This window comes from Pezoporus wallicus, unplaced genomic scaffold (genome assembly GCF_028554395.1).
Source record: "Pezoporus wallicus isolate ANWC-B61680 ecotype Strahan unplaced genomic scaffold, APGP_CSIRO_Pwel_v1 contig_4131, whole genome shotgun sequence".
NCBI lineage: Eukaryota > Metazoa > Chordata > Aves > Psittaciformes > Psittacidae > Pezoporus > Pezoporus wallicus.
The window spans coordinates 3,649,455-3,663,252 of NW_026641950.1; the positions used below are offsets into that span (position 1 = coordinate 3,649,455).

At 37.2% G+C, this 13,798-nt stretch overlaps 1 protein-coding gene across 7 annotated transcripts in view; it reads left to right on the forward strand.

Moving 5' to 3' along the window:
• CUNH8orf34 (chromosome unknown C8orf34 homolog) overlaps positions 1-13,798 on the forward strand; it is a 161,451-nt gene that overhangs the window by 143,247 nt on the left and 4,406 nt on the right. For 3 of the 7 annotated variants that reach the window (XM_057426125.1, XM_057426120.1, XM_057426123.1), the window contains 2 exons: positions 1,560-2,053; positions 7,316-7,424. In XM_057426125.1, the coding sequence (XP_057282108.1) occupies positions 1,560-2,053; positions 7,316-7,424 (603 nt within the window). Of the gene's footprint in view, positions 1-1,559; positions 2,054-7,315; positions 7,425-9,660; positions 9,968-13,798 lie in introns of those variants that run through there. The other 4 variants (XM_057426127.1, XM_057426121.1, XM_057426124.1 and 1 more) reach the window with 3 other exon arrangements.

The following is a 13,798-nucleotide window of genomic DNA, read 5'->3' on the forward strand; positions in this document are numbered from 1 at the left end:
GTGTTCTGAAATTTGCTAGCAGCAAAGCACTTAATCTTTAAAGAGTTGAGAGACACTTTTATCTGAGGCTTTCACAACTATTTCAGTTTTACCAGCTTTTCTAGTGATAGTAATTGAAAAGTGCAGAACGTCTTGTATTAGACTGATAACATGAAATTCACATAACTTGTTTTCCTGCTTTAAAGATGTTATTGTAATAACCATTATATTTATAATCTTATAACAAGAAATTAGTATATCATTCATTATACAATGATATATAATGTTATATAATGATATAATGATGAATAATAATATAGTAAATAATGTTATTGTTATTTATTATAACAAATACATTATGATTTTTCTAATAAAAATTATGAAAAATAAGTTAATTTTACATACAGCATTCTTTTATACCTACTGGCAAACACAAGTGAAAGAAAATCTGATTTTCCAACATGCAATTTAAATCTGACGCTTTTAGGACTTTTAGAACCTGAAATTATTGTTATCAAAATAAAAAGGAAATGCTTATTTTACATAAACTCACATACCAGGAGTTTAAATCAGCAGAGGCTGGCTGATTTAGAGCTTCTGTGTCTGTGACTTTGCAGTTTAATGGGAAATGGCATTGCTTTTCTTACAATAACCAACTGTCCCTATCAAAACCAAGTTACAGTAAAGTACGTGCCAGCGAGAGTGAAAATTGATAGCAATTGTGTAAGATAAAATGAACTTGAGTAAACTGTTCCTTAAGTTTGACATTTTTACTTGTGAGGACTTTCAGTGTGTTAGCAATGGTAACCTAAATTCCAGCTTCCCTCACCTAACTGTTGGATGTGTCTGATTTAATTCATTAGAAGCATTATTACGATTTAAATGAATTCAAAAGACACTTTTCATCACTAGGCCTGATCTGTTCTTTTTTTGAATAGGATTTTATTCCTTATGGCTATGTGAGGGGTAAGGACTGGACCTCCAAATGGTCTATAGCTTTTCTCCTTGGATTCTAAATGTTCCACCTGCTGTGGCACTGACTGCAAGCCTGAGCACAAAACTCAGATTCAAATGGGATCACAGATCCAGACTTGGAAGAGTTCTAGGGGTTATTTCCCCCAGAGTTGTGGTTGGGAAATAGACAGCAATGGCTGAAGCAAAAGTCTTGCCTGGAACCAGTTTTGGATTACTCTTCACTGCAGCTGAGGATGGCAAATTTAGCTCACTCCTTCGTCTTGGTTTGTTACTAATGAGAAACAGCAAATGCCACAGAGAGAAACTGCGCAAAAGCCACAGAGAGAGAACTTTGAAGAAATGAGTGGGATTTCTGAGTGGTAATATTTTGTTTCTGTGGGATAGCTGTGTTTGCAATAAATGAAATATAAATAAACTTCAAGCAAATGCTTGTCAAACATTTGAACTACTCTAATGCCTTATGTTTTAAGGATGAATAGAATTTCTATGCATAACTTCAGATTGCCACTTATATTGGAGAAAATCATTACAGATTTTAAATCAGAGAGAAACAGAAAGTGAGTTTATTTCATTATTTTCTTTTTTGGTTTTGTGTGTGTCCACAGATATTGAGAAGGACCTAGCACTGTGGGAAGAAGCAAGGCTCTCAAGAAGCCCTAGTATCCAGCATCATAGTTTAGTTACATCTGACCGTCAAGGCAATCTTCAAGCTACACAGGTCCAAAATCCAAGGCCTCAGGTGCCAACTCAGATGGGGAAGAGCATTCAGCTCCAAGGACACAAATCACCACCACTGCCCACTAACAGCAGAACGCAGGTCTCCAGTGTTGCAAACAGCAGGCCTCCAACGCCTGGTGCACAAACCAACAGGCCATCAACTCCAGGGAACAGACCTGTGACCCCAAATAGCTTGCTGTCACGGCCTCTTACCCCTAGCAACCAAGGAAGTAGGGAAGGCATCATTAGTATGCAAAGAAGCAGATCTTTGACGTCTAAGAGCCAAATGGGGAGGACCCTCAGCGCTGCTTCAGGGCTTTCAGTGCAAATGAGTGGAGACATTGTTGGAACTGTCACTACTCAGAGAAGCAGTTTATCAGAAGTAAGATTTTCAATTTAATGTTTTTGCTATGTTTAGAAGCTGTTACAACATGAAGACTAGGTTGTGTTTTATGTTGAAGTAACATCAGTGTACCTAATGTAACTTACTACTCTGAAAAGAACTTGGAAATATTAAGAGAAAATTAGCAAGGAAATGCTGCTCATCTTTGAGAGGTACAGATTAGAGAATGTCAGGGTATTACAGGAATCATACTGAAACACGCCCCTCAAATCTTCAATAAGTTCTGTAGGGTTTTGCCTGTAAAATGTATAACAGTTGTATTAGCCTTACAGTTTCTAAGAGGTGTTTACCTCTGGAATATTAAACAACTTTATCTCAACTTTATGATTCCAGGGTATTTTTTCCTGCATCATTGGCAGTGCATAATATTTCCTTGGTTTGCTTTTTTTCTGTCATTTTTTTGGACACGTTGGAATGATTAGTTAGGCATTGCTGAGTGAACAAATTTTCTGAAACACAAAACTGAAGTGCAATGAGAAAATGTCCAATATCATGAAATCATGGTCTAGTACTATATTCATGTTAACTAGGCTGATTCAGAGCATATAAACTTCCTGTCCCATATTAATCACTTTTACAGGATTAGTCTTTAAAACAAGACAAAAAGTTAAAGTACCTTGTCAATTTTGAGTGGTATTCTCCTCTGCTACGTTTAGCTGCCTTAAAGATAACTTTAGCATGTAGGCAGTGGAAAGAAAAGCACCTGTGAATGAACAGCCCTTCTGTCTGTCTTAGCTACATGCCTTACAAAGGTGAGTTTCTTCTCAGGAAATGCCAGTCCTTCTGTACTGACTTGAGAAGGACATGTATGTGTAGATTGCTTATTTTTTCATGGTGGATTAAGTTGGTTCCCACCATTTATTACCAATGTCTTTGCAATCCATTTGTCAAAGCCTGGAGAGTTTTTTCCAAGACTGAAAAAAATATCATACTTTTAGATAATTGTTTCTAAGAGATATAATTTGTTCTAAAATTCTGTGGGGTATAACACTTCAACCAATGTGTTATCAGTCTAATGACTTCTTAAAAAATTTAAAAGATGTTGTTTCTAGTAACATTGCTTAGAGATACTTATAGGAAAATTAGAGATTTGATACTTGGTATAATCTTGCAATTAAGTATGTGGCCACCATTACTTAGTATGAAAGGAAGGAAATGAGGCACAGGTAACTAAAATTGAAGAATATGTGGAGGAAATCTGACTTAAATTTGGTGGTGAAAAAAAAAATCCTCATTTTGCTGTTTGAATGGCAGTGCACTAATCCCATCGCTCAAGCTACTTCTTCACCTAGAACTGGATATCCAACTTAAAGACATGAGGACTGAAGGTGACTACAGTTCTGTTGAAAGTATCTTCACTGACAGTTGATACATTTTCAAACCTGAAGTTTTCCATGGAAAAAAAATATTTAATTGTAACACATTTCTTTCTTGACAAACTGAACCTCTTTGTCTCCTGTTTTGAGTGTGTGTTTGTGTGTGGGAATTTTTCTCATGTACCAGAAAATGAGAATTGAAATTCATTTTAAACTAAAAATGTTCAAAAGAAATGAACAGTTTCGTTGTTTCCTGCAAAATACTTTGCTCCTATTTTTCTTTCTTTCTTTTTAAGCAGTCCTGCTCTTAACTGGTCCATAGTCATATGATGCCAACTAAAATTATTGTATAGACTCCTGAAAGTGCCGTGTAATGAGCACTGCTTCTACACCAAGGGACATCCAGTCTGTCCATCACTTCTGATCTTTCCTGTAACGAGGCAGGCAATTAAAAATGCTTTCTTTCACAGCCTTTCTGTAGTTATAGTAATATTAACAATGAATCCCATTTAATTTGCTGTGAATTATTACTTCTGTTTGCCAAATCCCAAGCTTTGATAATAGCTCTTATTAGTATCTTAATAGCTCTTATTAATAGCTCTTATTAGTATAACAGTGTCCTGTTATACTTTTATATGTGTATATTTATGTCTCAGGAACTTTAAGAAAAGAGCAATATTATTACCTTGGTTTACAGTTAGAGTAGCATGTCCAGTTTCGTCCAACAAGCCCACTGTAAAGCTGGTGTTAAATCTCATCATTTCTATCCAGGGTCTTATCCTCTGTGATAAATTCTTTTCTTTCCTTTTGCTCACTGGGTACAATAGTATGGTGGCTGCTAGTGACCCAGCTCAAACCCTATTTATCCTTTCCTGACAAGCACACGTGACCTTTGACTTAATGGAAACTCATCTTCGGACTAGTTCTGCTTCCAAGTGGAAAACTGCTAATATGACACATTCATACAAAAGACCTTCCTCTGCCAAGTTGTAAAGGTCCTCAGATGTCAGAAAGTAGCTGATGGAGGTCTGGCCGATCTGCTGCTCCCAGCCTCATCTTTGGAGTTTATACTAGAAGCTCTGGGAGGTGTTTTAAGCTATCCTTTCCCACTGAAGTTTCTGATCACTTAGAAAAGTGGGTTCAGACAGAACATACTTAAGAAATATCTCTGTCCAGTGACATTTTCTTGCTGTGTTAGAGGTGTCCCCTATTTGTGGCCATGTGATTTCATTTTCTTGTGTCACAGTTTCTCTCTGACAGTGGCGAAAAATTTTAAAAAGTCAGAGGTGGCCTGAGATAGGAGAAGGACAAGAAAGTTCTTACTTTGTACTTTGCCAGATCACAAGCACATAAAACTCGAGGCTGATACTGTAAATGATTTTGCAACTTTCATTGTAGGCTTTGTGTCCTCTTCCCATTTAAAACAAGGAAAAGTAAAAAAAGGGAAATTGTCTTTATTCTTCTTAGCCTTATGATGTGGACTGGGAATTTCCACTAGATGTGAAAGCACTGGTTGTCTCACCAAACATAGACAAGATACTATGATAAGATTTTGCAAATAATTCTGCTTCCTTACTCTTAGGTAGTGGTAATGGAATTAACCAGTACAAATTTGATACATATTTGATGAGAATAAGTCAGTTGAAAAGGATGTCGTTGCTGGCTATGAGGAGCATGTTTTACCATAAGGAGCTTGAATTAAAGAATTCAGAATCTGCATGGGTTTACACAGCGTGCTGTCACTTTTTTATTTACCAGGAATTTTAAAGTCTCTCTCAATGCCTTATGTATGTTTCCTAATTTGTAATGTGTTTCACACTAACATAATAAGTCTAAAATACAAAAATGTTACTGATAAATACAATTCAGAGTTGTCCTTAAGTTTTAGTGAAGTTTATGCTGTAACTCAGGGTAGTTTAATCTTGTTTTAGTACAATCTTAAATAATTTGGCAAGTACTTAACATATCAGCTGTTAAGAATGTTTAGGGGTTTTTAATGCTCGAGTCTTAAAAATGATTGTGATTTTGTGGATAAGTTTCTGCCCCTTGGCACACATAATATTGCAAAGTTCTAACAGATGTGTTTTATTATCTGCTTTGTTCAAGACTGAATGGAATTATAGCGAAGAAATGCTACCTAGAGAAATAGTTTTATTATCTCTATAAAACTAATAAATCAGGGTTCCAAATCCTTTGGCAGAAATACCTCTATGCATTACCTTGTCCTTTGGTGTTTTGCATAAATTGACAAAGGAATGTTGAATTCTGCTTATCTCTTTAGGATGGATTCCATTAAAGTGATACAATTGTGTGATAGTTATCTATAGCTGTTGAGATGAAAATACTTCTGACTCCCTTGTTTGCCATATCATTTCCTGAACACATGGAATTTTACAATCACTTTATTTATCCAGATAGTTTAAAGTGGTATTCAGTAATCTTTATTGGTCTGTCATTGTTAACAGCAGGAAATTTCAGGTTATTTTAATATAGCACTGATTAACACAAGTTTTTTCTTCTGCTTACTGGGGTACAGAACATAACTTGATGTGATGCGGACTCTCTTTTTGGTCAGATACTTCCATTCTGTTCTGCTGCCTGACTCAGCCCTTTGCCCTGTGTTTTTGTAAGATTAAAAAGTATGCTGATCAGTGTCGAGAGCCACTCTCTTCTACTGCAAGAATCCTGTTCCATGAAGCAAAACACTTCACCCAGTTCAATGCTATGGTCAGCAACCATCTCGAACACTGAGCACATGTGAAATGGCAATTCAGGCATTAAGGCCTGAAGCTCCTCCCTGAGTTGTGTTGTACCATGGCAGCAGTCTTTGTGGATTTTTTCACAGATTGCTAATAGAATCAATAATTTACTCCCAGTGAGTTAGATCTTGACTGAACAGCCTTTGGTCTCCAATAACTGTTTTAAACAAGCCTGGTTTCTGTTTATAAACCAGATAATAGCCCGACAATGAAAATTATGCTATAGTACTGTGCAATACAATTTAACTTAGAACATGTAGATTCTGGGTTTTAGCTGGTGTAAAAGAAGACAGGGCTATTACCCTTCTTTGTCTTCAGATACTTACAAGAATCTGGCCAGTAATTTTACGATATCTGGCCAATGTTTAAGTTCTCTTTTAGAGACTAGACTGCATGTTTGAACTGCTTTTGAAAATAGAATGCATTCCAGTCTTGTCTCTCACCTTGAATATTGCGAAGGAACCTGTCAAAGTACTTTGTAAGTCTGCGTGCGTGTGTGCTCACATACATATGTGTGTGTATGGAAAAATATTTTTATATACATACATATATGCATTCTGTAAAAAACAGGCAATTGTAAAACTTTTGTGAAAGAATATATTCAGCTGCATATAGATTCTTAACTCTGTAAAACATTTATATTTTGGTGCTTAGAGTTTTATGGTATCTTGGAGACAAGAGTTTCCATAGCGTTTTGCCTTCTTAGGCTTTCTCCTTCTCCAACAAATCCATAGGTTCTAAATCAAGTTTCAGGTCCTTGTTCTTACTAGATTGGAGACAGCGAAAGTTCTGACAAATCAAAGCCTTGCTTAAGCAAATTGTGCAGGACATGCCTAGGCATAGTCCAAAAACTGCAGGGACAGATGGAATATCTGCATTAAGATTTTGCTCTGTCACTGCATTTCTTAAGATATGTATATATCTGTGGCTATAGCAGATAAACAGCTAAAGAGACCTTTGTTTCTTTTTTCAGAATAGATAAATAAATAAGAAATCTGAAAAAAAAAATAAATCTAGGGAGCCTGCATATCCTCTACATTCTGCTTTTATTTTACGGCAAGATATTTTTTAGTAAAGGCTTTATTGTCTCTATTTAATTGAGGCTAGAGTGCTTGCTACAATCTGCATTTATGTAGAACCATTCTCTGTCATTTTATCTAAAATAGATCTGTTTGTGGCAGGACGAATTCTTACAACAGCTTCAGCTTGCTCATCAACCTTGGATATTACCGAGTGACACAGAAAGCGAAGAAGTGGAAGCTGACCAAGACAAATGTAAGTATATTTGTTAGGACCAGATAATATGTCAAAAACCCTCAAAATTTTAAATTCTCTTTTTCATATCTTCAGATCCTGTGAAGGTGTCATGACTGCTCACAGGAGCTTTTCTTCTAAGTACCATTACTCATTTGTTTGAGGACTGAACTTCAGGGGATTGATTTACATAAGCTTTCCTGCAGTCACTGAACAATGACAAAATGATCGCAGACCACAGTTTACTTAGCTAAGTGAAACAATTTGCCCTGATATGTTAAAGTAGCTGTTCAAAAGAAGTAGCATGAAATTGAAATAGATGCTCTGTTTAGTAAATCTGTATTGACCAGCAAAAATAAATGCATCAAAAAAGCCTCAGTAGCTCTGAAAAGTAGAGCCTTCCTCCTCAGACCTATGGCTCCATTACCTCTATTTTCCTGCATTCCTTTGAATTCTTCTGTATGGAAAAAAAAAAATTCTTAATCACACAAGTAATCCTTAATATCCTACATTCTTTGAAGCAGTTGTCTGATCATGAAAGCAAAGGTCAGAAGGATCATAGCCTAAATGACAGAACAAGTAACAACAAGTAACATGCTCTAAATTGCAATACATGCAAACTGTAGCAAGTTCTGTCTTCCTACGAGGTACCTGTAAATGATCTTGCTGGAAATACTACATGTTTTGCAATGTACTTGAAAAGAACAGATGATTCAGTCGGCGTGTTTACTAAACTTAATGCTTTCTTCTAAAACTGTTTTAAACAGGCAGAGTTAAGGAAAAGCCAATTTCTTCACAGAATGGAACAGTTGTGTAAGGGATTAAAGATTCATAATAAAGAGAATACTTTTTTAAATTGTGCCACATAAAAAAAGTAAGAGTTTTCTATTCATACACCCGTTTCACAAGTCCATATATAGCCTGGGGTTTGAATATGAAATTTCAGTTTGCACAGTGAGATACTGAAGAGCATGTGCCAATTTTTTTTCACACTAGTTCAGTGTTAAAATGAAGTTTGTGTGTAGAGCTGATTTTAATCCAAAGCCAGTAAAGTCCAATTTGACTTGTGCCTGAACCTTTCAGTTATCTGGGGTGAATCTCACCTTGAGTGGTCCAAGGGAAAGCCCAGTACCAGCCTTTTCTGCACATGTGAATTTTCCTCTTTGTTTTCTGTAATGAATTTATAATCGCCCAAATGTTGATAAGGCTGCGCACACATAGACTGGTGCTAATTATGTGATCAGGGAGACTGATGCTTCAGAACACATCAGATGCACACCATGGTTCTTTTATAGCTGCTGTACCCGAATCGCACAGGAGTGGGGACTTCTGAGCATCCAAGATCCTCTGCTATAGGATTCCAAGAATCCTGGTCAATCATTGTCACTGCCCAGTGTGACAGGGTAGTAAATTATAGATAAAAGTTTCAGTTCTACCACCAGATTAGTAGAGACAACCGATGCCTAAATAATAATTGTTTTTCCTGAATCTGATGATGCCGAGAACAAAGGAAAAGGTAGCTGTAAGCTACTGTTACTGACCAAAAGCTAAAGCATGTTATTAAGGGCATTATCCAACTGTGTCTTTAAACACTGATAGTTTTGGGGCATTGACCACCTCCTTAGGAAGCCTGTTCAGCATTTGACCACCCTCTTGGAAAGAAAATGCTTCCTAATGTCCAGTCTAAACCTCCTGTGGTTCAGCATGCTATCACTGCATCTTGGGGAGAAGAGCTAAGTGCGTCCTTCTCCACTTCCCCTCCTCAGCTGTAGAGAACACTGAGGTCATCCCTCAGCCTCCTTCTCTCCAAATTAGACAAACCCAAAGTCCTCACCCATTCCTCATAGGACATTCCTTCCAGACCTTTCACCAGCTTTGTTGCCCTCCTCTGGGTACACTCAAGGACTTTCTCACTTTTCTTAAACTGGGGCCCAGAACTGCACACAGTATTCAAAGTGAAGCTGCACCAGTGCTGAATATGGCAGGATGATCGCCTCTTTTGCCCAGCTGGTGATGCTATGTTTGATGCACCACAGGATGTGGTTTGCCCTTTTGGCTGCCAAGACACACTGCAGACCCAAATTGAGCCTGCTCCTGACCAGCACCCCCAGATCCCTTTCTGCAGGGCTGATTTTGAGCCATTCCTCTCCCAATTTATACTTATTCCTGGCATTACTCCATCTTAGGTGCAGGATCCAGCATTTGGACTTGTTAAGTTTCATACCATTAATCGTCCAGTCCTCCAATCTCTCTGCAGTGCCTCCTGCCCCTTAAGACAGTCAACAGCACCTCCCAGTTCAGTATCATCAGCAAACTTGCTAACGATGTATTCAACTCCTGCATCCAGGTTGCTGCTTAAATAGATTGAACAGAATTGGACCTAGGATTGAGCCCTTTAGAACACTGCTGGTGACCAGTCGCCAGCCATATGTAGCTGTACTCACTATAATCCATTGAGTTCTGCCCTTCAGCCAGTTCTTCACCCAGTGCACCATGAACCCGCCCATCCCACAGTTGGAGAACTTGTTCAGAAGGATGCTGTGCAGGACAGTATCAAATGTCTTCTGAAAATTCAGATAAGCTACATGCCTTGCCTTCCCTACATCTACTAGGCAAGTGCCCTTATAGTAGGATGATATCAAATTAGTTAAATAGTTCTTCCTTTTGTGAACCCACATTGACTGTGCAGTTAACCATAGTGTAGTTAACTGCTACACCCTTTATAGTAGGTCGATGTTTCTTCTAATATAACTAAAGGAGTAGAACAAAAGCAGAAATTATAGAACTGCCACTGATGGCAGAGAGAAGCTGCCAATTCCTAGTTGTAAAGTGGAGAGACAGTAAGGGGCCTGGCATGCTTACTGGTGCCAGTGCTTGTAGGCAGAGCAGCTGGCAAGTTTACACATCGTTTTTCACCCTAAAGTTAATAAATCTGCGTGGATGTTGTGTGTGTGATTTAGTGTTGAGGGGGCCCAAGAGTTCATAATTTACGAGTTTGAACAGAAGAGCTGCAAAATTAATCTTTACAATAGCAACACCTGTTCTTTGACTCAGCTTTTAATAAATTATATGTGGATAATATTTACCACATTCTTTGACTACTTTGAGATAATAGCAGCCAGGTGTAAAGGTAGTTTTTGGTGGTGGGAAAACTAACAATTGAAAAAGAGAAGCTATGTGAGTCACCTTGAGTTCTTTTAAATGAATACCTGCTGGTTAGTGTTCTATAAGAAAAAAAGAATTGGGGATAACAGTTTCAACTGTAGTCAGACGTAAGAGTATAAAGAGGCTATTTTCAAAGCCAGTGGTAGCTGAAAAGAATTGGGTTCCTCTGGCATCCCAGCATCTTCCAATAAACATCATTTGCAAAACAGGTTAGACAGCACACGTTTTCTTATAGAGGTGAGATCTAAGTTCTCAGTTCTTGTAAATCAGACCTTATTTTCTAAATACTTCAGGCTCTCTGACAGCATTTTTAAAATTTATCCTTATCAGTAAGATCCAAAGATAACTAGAAGTCAATATTTTTAAAATATTTGTACAAATTGTGTCAAAATTTGAAATCAAATCAGCACTCATATAACAGAGTAGAAATGATTACAGCTTAAAAGATTTGTAATGTTACAGCAGTAAAGCAAAAATTTAAGAAGCATTGCTGATTTTTTCAGCATACTCTTTACTTCCTCCATATGTGCCTAATTAAATTTGTGGCCACGCATCAGAGAGAGAAAGATACATGTATAATTTTCATTTGAGAACAGGTCCCACAGGGACAGCTGGTTGGAAATTTCTAATGCATTGCTAGCTTCCAAGAACCTTGAAAAGACAAAGACAGTCTTTTGGTATAATTTAGCCTCCTATCTGTAGTCCCAACCTGCCCAAAAGCCTGAGTCTGCTTTCTTGGGTGCCTAACTCAAGAAGTAAACCACACAACAGGTTCCCCAGGTCTCACAGTCTTGCAGACAGAGTATCCCTACCTGCAGTCAGTCCATGTGTCAGTTGTACATGATAGGTGAATAATGTAGACTCTTAGTGAACTTGCTACTTGGTTAATACATATTAGATATATATCTCTGTGTATATACATTCCTTTGCCTTAATCTGCTTCACGCATGTCGGTTGGCATACTGAGTGGTGTGGCTACTATCACATTCTAACTTCAGCTTGCCAGTGGGAGCACTAGATGCTCACTTCTAGCTTGGCTGATCTGGGACAAGGCTTGAACTCTCAGCTGCTGACCTGTGGCAAGAACCTGAAATGTTTTGCCACTGTACATCTGTAAAGACTTTTCTAAGGTTTGCAGCGGAAGGTCTACTGCTGATATATCAAAACGTTGGGAAAAAGTGGGATTTCTACTCCATTCAGTTTTGCACTGGTCTTGCATATGTTAAAGAAGATATGTTGTCTCTCATTCTGCCTACCAGTGGTTTAGCTAGGTATTTAGCTTGAGACAGTTCTATATACATTTCAGAAATGGAATACCAGTAAGGACTGTGTTCCTGTAAACAGAAAGTCTACAAAGACCTATTGGATGGTCTTTGCTGGATGTCTTGTAACATCCATAGCTGAAGCTACACCATTTCATATGACTGCTTTTTGAGACTGAAAATGAGAGAAAACAATTTCCAAGCATGGAAACTTGCCCACTTGGGTTTAATTATTTCTAGATAGTGAAAGAAAAGTGGAAATTGATATTATTTCTTCCAGAAGTTAGATGACTGTTGTATAGTGAGGGGAGAGTTCAAATAAAGCTAAGGAAAGATGGAACAAGACTCAAGATCCCTATTTTTTAAATGGACGTACTTAAATCCAAAGTTGCCATTATCTTATACTATTATTAAGACTTTGCTCATGTCATTTTTTTTTCTATTGACTAATATTTGGTTTCTTGGAAAAGTTCACATTGAACTAAAGATTTGGGAGGAGGAGGGAATTTTCCATTGCAGTGAGGAAAAAAATTCTCAAAATTTGTTAAAGTGCAGAAAGCTGTTTTCACTATAACTTCCAAACCTAAGGGTGTCTTTTTCTGCAACTTGCATTATTATGGTAAAATTGGATTCCCAAAGACATTTAACAATAAGAAATGACACTGTAATTTAAAAAATGGTGTAGAGAATTATCAGGGCACACATTAGGTAAATTAAAGGCTGTTTTTCTAGTGGGAAGATGTAGATGAATGGGGCTCATTAGGGTCTGATAGGTTTGGATAATTGGTGGGAAGGACAAGTTGAAGTTATTAAATGATATGAATCCCCTGGTATAATGGCTACATTCCAGTAAAATGCACTTTATTATAACCAGATGAAATATATTTGAAACAAATGAAATATATCTGGCACCAGAGAAACATATCTGTCTCTGCTGCAGAAAAATGAGGCTTTGTCCTGGAAAGCAGTGACCTAATGGATTTAGAGTGATCATAGAAGATCATCTCAGTGTGAGCTCTCAGCATAATGCTGTCACAAAGGGTAGACCATTCCTTGAATGCCTAAAAAGTTAAGCAGCAAAGTAATTATTCCACATAATATCGGTAAAATACTGTGGTTTTGATGTCTTGCCATTAAGAAAGATTGGAATTACTTGAGAGATTTCAGAAGATGGTTAAAAATGACCCAGGATTTGGGAAATGCTGTTAGGACTTTGCCTCACCTAAAGGCATTCAACTAGGAACCTCAGAGATTACTTGGTATCTGTAGGTAGACATTTGAATAAAAAACATTCAGTTCATCCAACTGTGATAAAGAAAAGTTTTCTGTCCTAGCAACCAGGAACCTTAAGCATTGAAAGCAAAAGTTAAGGGCAGCAATGAACATGGAGTCATTAGCATGAGGTGACAGAGCTTTCTAACTGACAGATGATAGATAATCCAGCAGGAGATTCTGTGGGCTCTATACAGGTATAGGGGAGGTCAACTTTGTGTCTATGAATATACTTATTCACATAAAGAACAGTCTGGTTGTGCAACTGAAGTTGCTTTCCTGGGCACTACATGTTAGGCATTGATAAAAATGTACATGATATAATGACCATGAGTCTACATTTTTGTCCCCCAGTTGTTTTTATTATCATAATTTAGTCCTTGGAAATCTTTTATAGGAAAATGTAGGCTGTGTCTGGATAAAATAATGGCTGTCCTTAGCAATCCAAAAATATATGCATGGGAAATATGACAGTTTGGATTAGTATTTACCATAACAAAGATATTAATAAAATACTGTTTACTGTGCTCTAGATAGTCATAGAAGTCTGTAGATTTCAAAGCACAAAATATGTTCATGCTAATTTTATCTGTGTGAATGTCTGGTATTAAATGTCAGTTTACATTCTAGAAGTGATATAAATATTTTGCTTTTAAAAGATTTACTTTTTTAAAATTCAAAACATATTTGCAAGTG